The sequence below is a fragment of the Penaeus vannamei genome, chromosome 20, assembly GCF_042767895.1.
Source record: "Penaeus vannamei isolate JL-2024 chromosome 20, ASM4276789v1, whole genome shotgun sequence".
NCBI classification, from domain to species: Eukaryota; Metazoa; Arthropoda; class Malacostraca; order Decapoda; family Penaeidae; genus Penaeus; species Penaeus vannamei.
The window spans coordinates 14,450,409-14,457,908 of NC_091568.1; the positions used below are offsets into that span (position 1 = coordinate 14,450,409).

Here is a 7,500-nt window from a genome sequence, read left to right on the forward strand (position 1 = left end):
GCAAGAAATCCAATTATTTTATTGATTCTCGGCATTGTTTCTTGTGTGAATGAATTGCTTAGAAGATCAAGTACCATTTCTCCATTGACGATCTCGATTTGTTGGTCCCGTTAGCAGGGGAGGTCATGAAGTATATCAGGGAAATTATTGGGTAAAACAGGCTTAAATAAGAAGAATAAAGATAAAAAAAAGTGTAAAACTAGCACAAAAACGCTTAAAATCGGCGAATGAAACTCTATAGATGTAATTACCATTGTTGAAATTCTATGGGCTGACGTGCCAGAATTCAAAAACTTTGGGAACCAAACCCACCTTTCAGTAAAACTCTATGGAAATTCACATGTGACAAACCCCTCAAAAATGTACTGACCAATAAACCAGCCTAATGAAGCAATTTAAGTTGCCGTGACTAGGCGTGCCCTTTGGGCACTGCCCGAGGAGAAGATTGATGAGGGCTCTGCCCCCCAACACCCCCCAGGACACATTCTCTTCACCTCGGTATGTATGGCAAGATAGAGCTGTATTCACATAGTAAAATAATAAACCAAATACCTTTATATCTGCAATAGTCAAACTTCTGTTTGCTTCTTTCTACCATCTGGATTGCTTCAATTTTAATCACATTTTTCGGCATTTGGAGCTCTTGGTAGGTCCAGATATTAAACTGGGATCATTACTGAAATCTCTCTTATCTTCTTTGTCCCTGTATAGCATTAAGAATAACCCAGAATCAACACAACACTAAAAACGCAACATTTCTTACTGGCGTTACACCTTGTAATGAGCGGGCCGGCAGCTTGTGGCAGGCGAAAGGAAGTGTGAAATGCACATGGTTTTAGATAAGGCTATAAATAAATTTTAAAACACGTAAATGAAGTATAATAACATTAATAAAAGACTTCAGAGGATAAATGTGTAACAGTATACACTGACAAGTAGCCAAATACTGTTTTGACATTCATGTAGTAACAATGGTGCTACCTAGGGCATCGCAGTAAGGAGTTCATGGGTCAGTGTTGTGTTTTCTTAGCAAGGTAAACAAGTTGATGGATGTAGAATTTGAAAGATGAGTGTGCTATATATTTTCGTCATTTAGCGGTAAGTATGAGGCCACTGCAGCTTAAGCTGTGTTCTATCCCACTCTATTTTGTTCGCTCTATAAGATGGCAGTGTCCATTTCCCTCCATCTACGTGCCTCGGTGTCTTCAACTTATACCATAAACTGGAATGGCCATGACAAAAACAAAATAAAACCTCTGATCACTAATATTTTGTTGATGGACTACTGCTCATACCATAAATGTCCGCTGCCCACAGGTTGCAGATATACATTGTCGTTGCTTGCTACGATGGGTCTGTGAAAAACAACATATATTCCAATTGGGGATAGATAAATTGTAATCCATTTTTTTTTGGTATTTGGGCAGAATAGGACCACATAATCAATGTCATGTCCTTTGTGCAAAGTAGAACTTTGACTGGTTCCTTATTTGATAGTAGATCATGGAAATGGGCTACAAGCTATGCCATGTTAGAACGTGCATGGCATAGACATACTCACAACTGCACTGCAGCACCAGCTTTGCTGCATGAAGAAAACACATTGTAAAAAACATGAATCTCTTGTTATTTTTTATTGAAAAGTATGTAAGGAAAAAATTTGTAATAGTTTATTAACCCGTTGGATGTGGTTGTGTCATGGAAATCACGGTGCCAAAAATACGGGCAGTTGGTTACATAAGTAGCCAATATCCCGGGCATGTAGGCAGGGCGCATGTGGACACTTGTGAGCGGTAACAAGACTTTTTGTTTTTTTGATATACTTTATCCATATGGTGATACATTATTTTCCTTGCACAGACTCTATATTATCTCTCTATGTAGTAAATAACATAGTGCAAGAAAAAAAAACCTTTGCATATTTACGTCATGTACTTATTTTTTTGTAATTTTCAATTTTCCGTAATACAATAAGCGCTGCCGGTCACAGTGGCTAGGAATATGATGTGGAGCATGAAAATGGCATTATCCCTGGAGCTGCCGCTCTTCCAGTCATGGCTTACTCACGTTGGTTAAGGTATATGAAAGGACCGCACCAACTAAGTGAAAACTACATACATTGTTATCAAAATTGATTTGCAGAAGTGAACCTATTCGAGTTAAATAACAAAAATTTGGTATCGCAGCGTCCAACTTAGCTGTGTGGGAACCCAACATAAACTGTCTTTGCACATATAGCTAGTGATGTTACAGCAAATTTCTTAGAAATGCATTGTAGGAAAATGTATTTCTGTATTCTAGTTTAAATTAAATGTTAATGAAATATACATTTATGAAATGTTCATCCCTCATGTGTCAATTTTATTATATGCACACTATAGTTTCATTAGAAATGCATGGTACATCCATACCTGCCCTCTCCTGGCAAATTTGGTAGTTCTTTTGTCATATTTCTTTTTGTTTGTGTCAAAGGTGAAGTTTGTTTACAGTGGTACTTGTGTTTCTGAATTTTTTTTTTTCCAATTTTGTGGTGAAATCATTACAATATCTGGGATTACACGAGACTCAGTGAAATACAATAACTGTGTTCCAGCTGTAGAATTTCATCAGCGGTTTGTCACTTCTCAACCACAGTCCACAGGTTAACATGGTTTGTATCTCGAAATGTAGTTGATGGTGATATAGAGGCCCCGGTAGGTAAATCAGACAATCTGGATGGGGTCCAGTGGCACAGTCCCCTAGTTGGCAGAGACCCTGGTAGGGAAATACGTCAGTTGGTAGGGTGTCTGGGGCCATAGCCCCCGATTTAGGAAGCTTTTTTGGTTCAAGATTAATCTTGTCTGTTTTTTTTTTTACTTTTTCTACTTTCCTTATCATATGAAATACTATTCTTGGCTCGAGTTTTCAATTACCCTCATTCTTTTGCATTTTAAAATGCATGGTGGGAGTTGGGGACTTCATCTTTGATGGGTGCGGTTCAGTTGTAAACATTATCCTCACGTTATATTCCACATTCTTTTATTGGGGTAAAAAATGCAAAGCACTTCACACTTAAAGCGGTTTGTGCACTCATGATGAGTCTTTTCTATTCACACAGGCTTTTGCTCATGATGGCAGGTTCACATCACCTCACCTGCGGCTAATTTCTTCTGATGACTGCATGTTACAGTATTCTTATAGAGGAGCACCACATAACAGATTGCGGCAATTTTGGAATCGATGGATTCCTTTCACTCTCTACTATCCAAATGTATAGAAATTATTACACAGAACCCCCTCCCCCCATTAGTGGCAATCTTGGCCCCAATAGCAGAGGAGGGCATTAAAGGTACCAGGGCAATAATTTATACAGAATCAGTCACCATATTGTCTAATACAGGGGCCTGTTCCCCCTGCAAGCCCACCAATGGTGCTACTACCCCTCAACCCCCACAATGGAACACAAAAAGTCCTCCATGTTTTCATGGCAAGAAAGAGGATATAACTGACTTGCTGGGGTGTCCGATGTTCTCCTGCTGTGAATATGTTAAGGATTCTTTGTTTTCGAGGTGGGGATTAGGGCTGGCAGTCCTGTCGAGATAATTTCTATACATTTGGTTACTAGAGAGTGAGAGGAATCGTTGCAGTCTTTTTTGTGGTGCTATTCTGTAAAATTACCCCAGACTTATCTGGTAAACCCATTCCTGCCCAGTCTTATCCCTCTCTAGCCTCATCCCTCCCTCAGTACTTGTACCAGAAGTATCTCCATCTCCTCAACAAACTGCTGTGTCTATGACAAGGATTTGTCAGATTGTGGAGAAGACTTACTCGCCTGCCTTGTGGACTAAAATGTAGTATCAGGACTATGCTACACCATTGCCTATAGAGGCAATCATAAGTCCTCCTCCACCATTGTGAAGATTAATTTCCTTAGACATGACCTCCCTTATGATGTTTATATTGGCAGAGAGTGCCTCCCTGTCTGACCTTCCCCCAGTCATTGTCAGAATTATTGGTGTCTAGGCCACCCTGTCAAACTCTGCTGCTCCACAGCTCAAGTTTCTCTATGGGCCCAACTTGGTCAGGATTGATCAAACTGCTTTGCACAATCATGCACATGTGCCAATTGTGGAGGCTCTCATAATTTATTTTATAGGGGCTGCCCTACCTACAATTCTCAGATTCAAAATTGACCTCACTTTACAGAGGCCAGACAGGAAGCATGTTGACAAGGTTTTTCTTTCACTCCCTTTGCCAGTGTTGCCCTTCACTCTGCCCCTCCTCCTTCCTCCTAAGATGTTTCTACATCTCCCCAGTATCTATTCCTCCTCCATCTTATGTTTTTACTGCTACCCCCTTCCTTACCTGATCAAATTCTTTTGTAATTTAAAATCCAGACACTCCAATCTCTACCACTGCTCTGACATCTACCCCTCTCCCTCCCCCTCCTCACTCTTCCCAAAGCAGACAATGTAAATTTTCCACTCCATCTTCTCCTACCACACAATCCCTACCATTCACTATCTAATCATGCTTACGCCTCATTCATTGTTCTTCCTCCCAACACATCCCATTACCCCCTGCTTCATGTGCATCATCACCCCTTCCTTCCCCATTATCCCTTCTGCTTCCCTCTGAATACACCTGTGACTCACAACATTCCCCTTCCCTAGATTCTCTTCCTGCTGACATTTCTCCTGAAAGTGTGATCTAATCATCCTTAAAGTCCTTTCCATTTTTTTGCTAATTTCTTTCCCTATGGACATCCTTGCAGAATCTCACGCTTTTTCCTTTGACAACTTTGATCTAATCACCCTTGTTAATCCCTACCTTAGCACAGTTACTCCCCCTCTCCCCCCTCTTTACCCTTTTCACTTCTACACCTTTCTTTAGGGCTATATAACAACCCTTGATGTCTAACATTTTTTTTGTGCTTTGTAACCATAAAATAACTATGGTAAACTGGTGTTAATCCTCTTACAACGTATAGTTTCAAGGCCAGTGGAAAGGGCAGTACCATCACAGTAGGTGTACATCAACTTCTAAAATTTGCTTGCACACTCCCTCTCTTGAGAAGGAAATTAGAAGCTAATCCCAACCTTATTGCAAGACAATTAAAGGAAGAATATCGTTTACTTCAGAGAAAGGAGTATTAAACTAATATTGACTTTGTTAATTCTTTCTTTCAGATAATTGCTTTTGATGAACTGAAGACAGACTACAAAAACCCTATAGACCAGTGTAACAGCCTAAATCCAGTAAGTTTTATTGGCTTGTGTTCATTGGGGAGTAAGTGAATAGTAAATGCATATTGTATGTATATATAGTTTGGAGATTGGTGATTTTAGTTCATTGGTATTTTGAATTTTATTGGATTGATTTTCATTCAAAATGACATGCAGTATTAGAATTTTTTGTCTCTTTACCTATGGATTTATATTTTTATATAGGTTTATCATTCTGATCTGTAATTCTATATGTAAATGGTTGAAAAGCAGAGTAGACATAATAGTAGATTGAGACGTGTATGATAATTAGATTTTATTTAGAATTTTTTTTACACCACAAAAAATATTAATTCTAATTACATTTTTTCATAATATTGATACATTTTGCAAGAACTTATTCTCTTTGTCAGAACTTCATTCTTTTATCATTCTGGTGATATGCAAGATATATTTATAGACATATTGTTTTCTTGCAGTTGGTGTTACCAGAATATGCCCTTCACTTGCTGTTCAACATTTTTTTCCTCATGGCTGGCGAGTGGTTCACTTTAGCTCTTAATGTGCCTCTTATTGCCTACCATATCAACAGGTAAGCTGCACACCCTTAGAGTAATTTCAATGACTTGATAACATAGCTTATGGAGAACATATTTTTTGGAATTAGATTTCCGTAAGAGTTACACACATAAGAACTTTGTTTTGAGCTGTGTGTCTGTTATTCAGGTACCGAAACAGACCAGTGATGTCCGGGCCTGGTTTGTATGACCCCACAAGCATCATGAACCATGAGGTGCTGAGCCAGTGTCAGAGAGAGGGGTGGATCAAGCTGGCCTTCTATCTTTTGGCTTTCTTCTATTATCTCTATGGGTGAGTTGCCAAGGAAACCTTTTGTGTTTTGCAGTCAGTAGCAGTGGAAAGTTGGAGCTTCTTGTTTAGGTCGACCGGTTAGAAGAAAGTTGAAGTGTCTTGCTATATTTTGACCTGTACAGGGCATGTATATGCACACTCAGTCCATTGTGATTGGGGATTATTAATATATGGCTCCAGAAGTGCTTAGTCACTGAGGAGTCAGTTACTAGACCTATATTATCCTGTATGCCTATTTTATTGATGTTTGGAATTAAAAAAAAATTCTAATTGTAATGTTAACCGAGTGTTGACAAGAAAATATTGCATTCACTTTAGTATTGTTTTGTTAAATGTTTCTGTACATAGATGGCTCTGCCAGTGCTTATCCACAAAGGAGTCAATTAGTAGATCTTGTGGCCTCACCTTTCCTTGAAATAACGGGAAAACACTTTTTCTATTTATGCTATTAATATTGATACTGTTATTTTTGTTATAAACTTTAGAATAACTTTATTTTTATTTACATTACTACCAGCAGGATTACATACTGGAAAATATTATAAAAAATCAAGTAAGAGGGATAACAGGTGAGACAGGTAGTTCTCTTAATTGGCTCATTGGTGACTTAGTACTTGTGGAGCCATCTATATGTAAAAACAATTGCTAAATTAAACACACACTGGGCATTTCATATACGCACATGCCATTCCCGGCGGCAAGTGGTTGATAGCATTATAATAGTCACAGTATTTATAACCATAAGTATGATGATGATAATGATAACAATCATAACCAGAATTATAAAAGTAATGGTAATAACAGTATTAGATTTTTTTTTTTTTTTTTTTCCCCTAAAAATTCAAGAAATGGGGAAATCAGGTGATGATGCTAGGTAGGCCTTCTAAATGACTCATTGCAAACTAAGCACTTGTGGAGCCATCTCTGTGTAAACAAAATTTACAAAGCAAAACTACAATCGATAGTTCATGTACCTGGCACCAGTTTGTTAGTATTATAAGAATAGTACTATATTGGTAATGATGTATATTTTAACTCCCTAAAGGATGATATATAGTTTTATTATTGTTCTAAGGTATTTATAAGGGATGGCAAGAGTTTGTTTATCAGTCTGTTTCACTGACTGCTAAACTTTTGTCATATGTGGAGGTAATATAATGCATTATTTGTCTCCTATGAGATACACTTCATTAATATTGAAGTAAATATTTATTTATTTATTTTTGTTTAAAGTCTTCGAGTTCAAAGGCACATATTGTGAAAGTAATGAAAAAGATGTGTTTATAGAAGACCCTTTTTTCTTACAGAATGATTGTATCCCTCATCTCAGCGGCATAGTGGAGACAAGAAGCTGGGCATGTCAGCTGATGAGGGTTTTCTTCTACAGCCAATGTTTGTATGCCAACAAGCTGCTGTCTGCTCTGCT

At 38.1% G+C, this 7,500-nt stretch overlaps 1 protein-coding gene across 1 annotated transcript in view; it reads left to right on the forward strand.

Annotated features, from left to right (window-relative positions):
- Positions 1-7,500, forward strand: part of cni (protein cornichon) — an 11,541-nt gene that overhangs the window by 2,232 nt on the left and 1,809 nt on the right. Inside the window, exons 2-5 of the mRNA XM_027356598.2 lie at positions 5,169-5,237; positions 5,684-5,796; positions 5,931-6,074; positions 7,382-7,500. The exon at positions 7,382-7,500 is cut by the window's right edge and continues 1,809 nt beyond it. Of these exons, the coding sequence (XP_027212399.1) occupies positions 5,169-5,237; positions 5,684-5,796; positions 5,931-6,074; positions 7,382-7,412 (357 nt within the window). The 3' untranslated portion in view covers positions 7,413-7,500. The remainder of the gene's footprint in view (positions 1-5,168; positions 5,238-5,683; positions 5,797-5,930; positions 6,075-7,381) is intronic.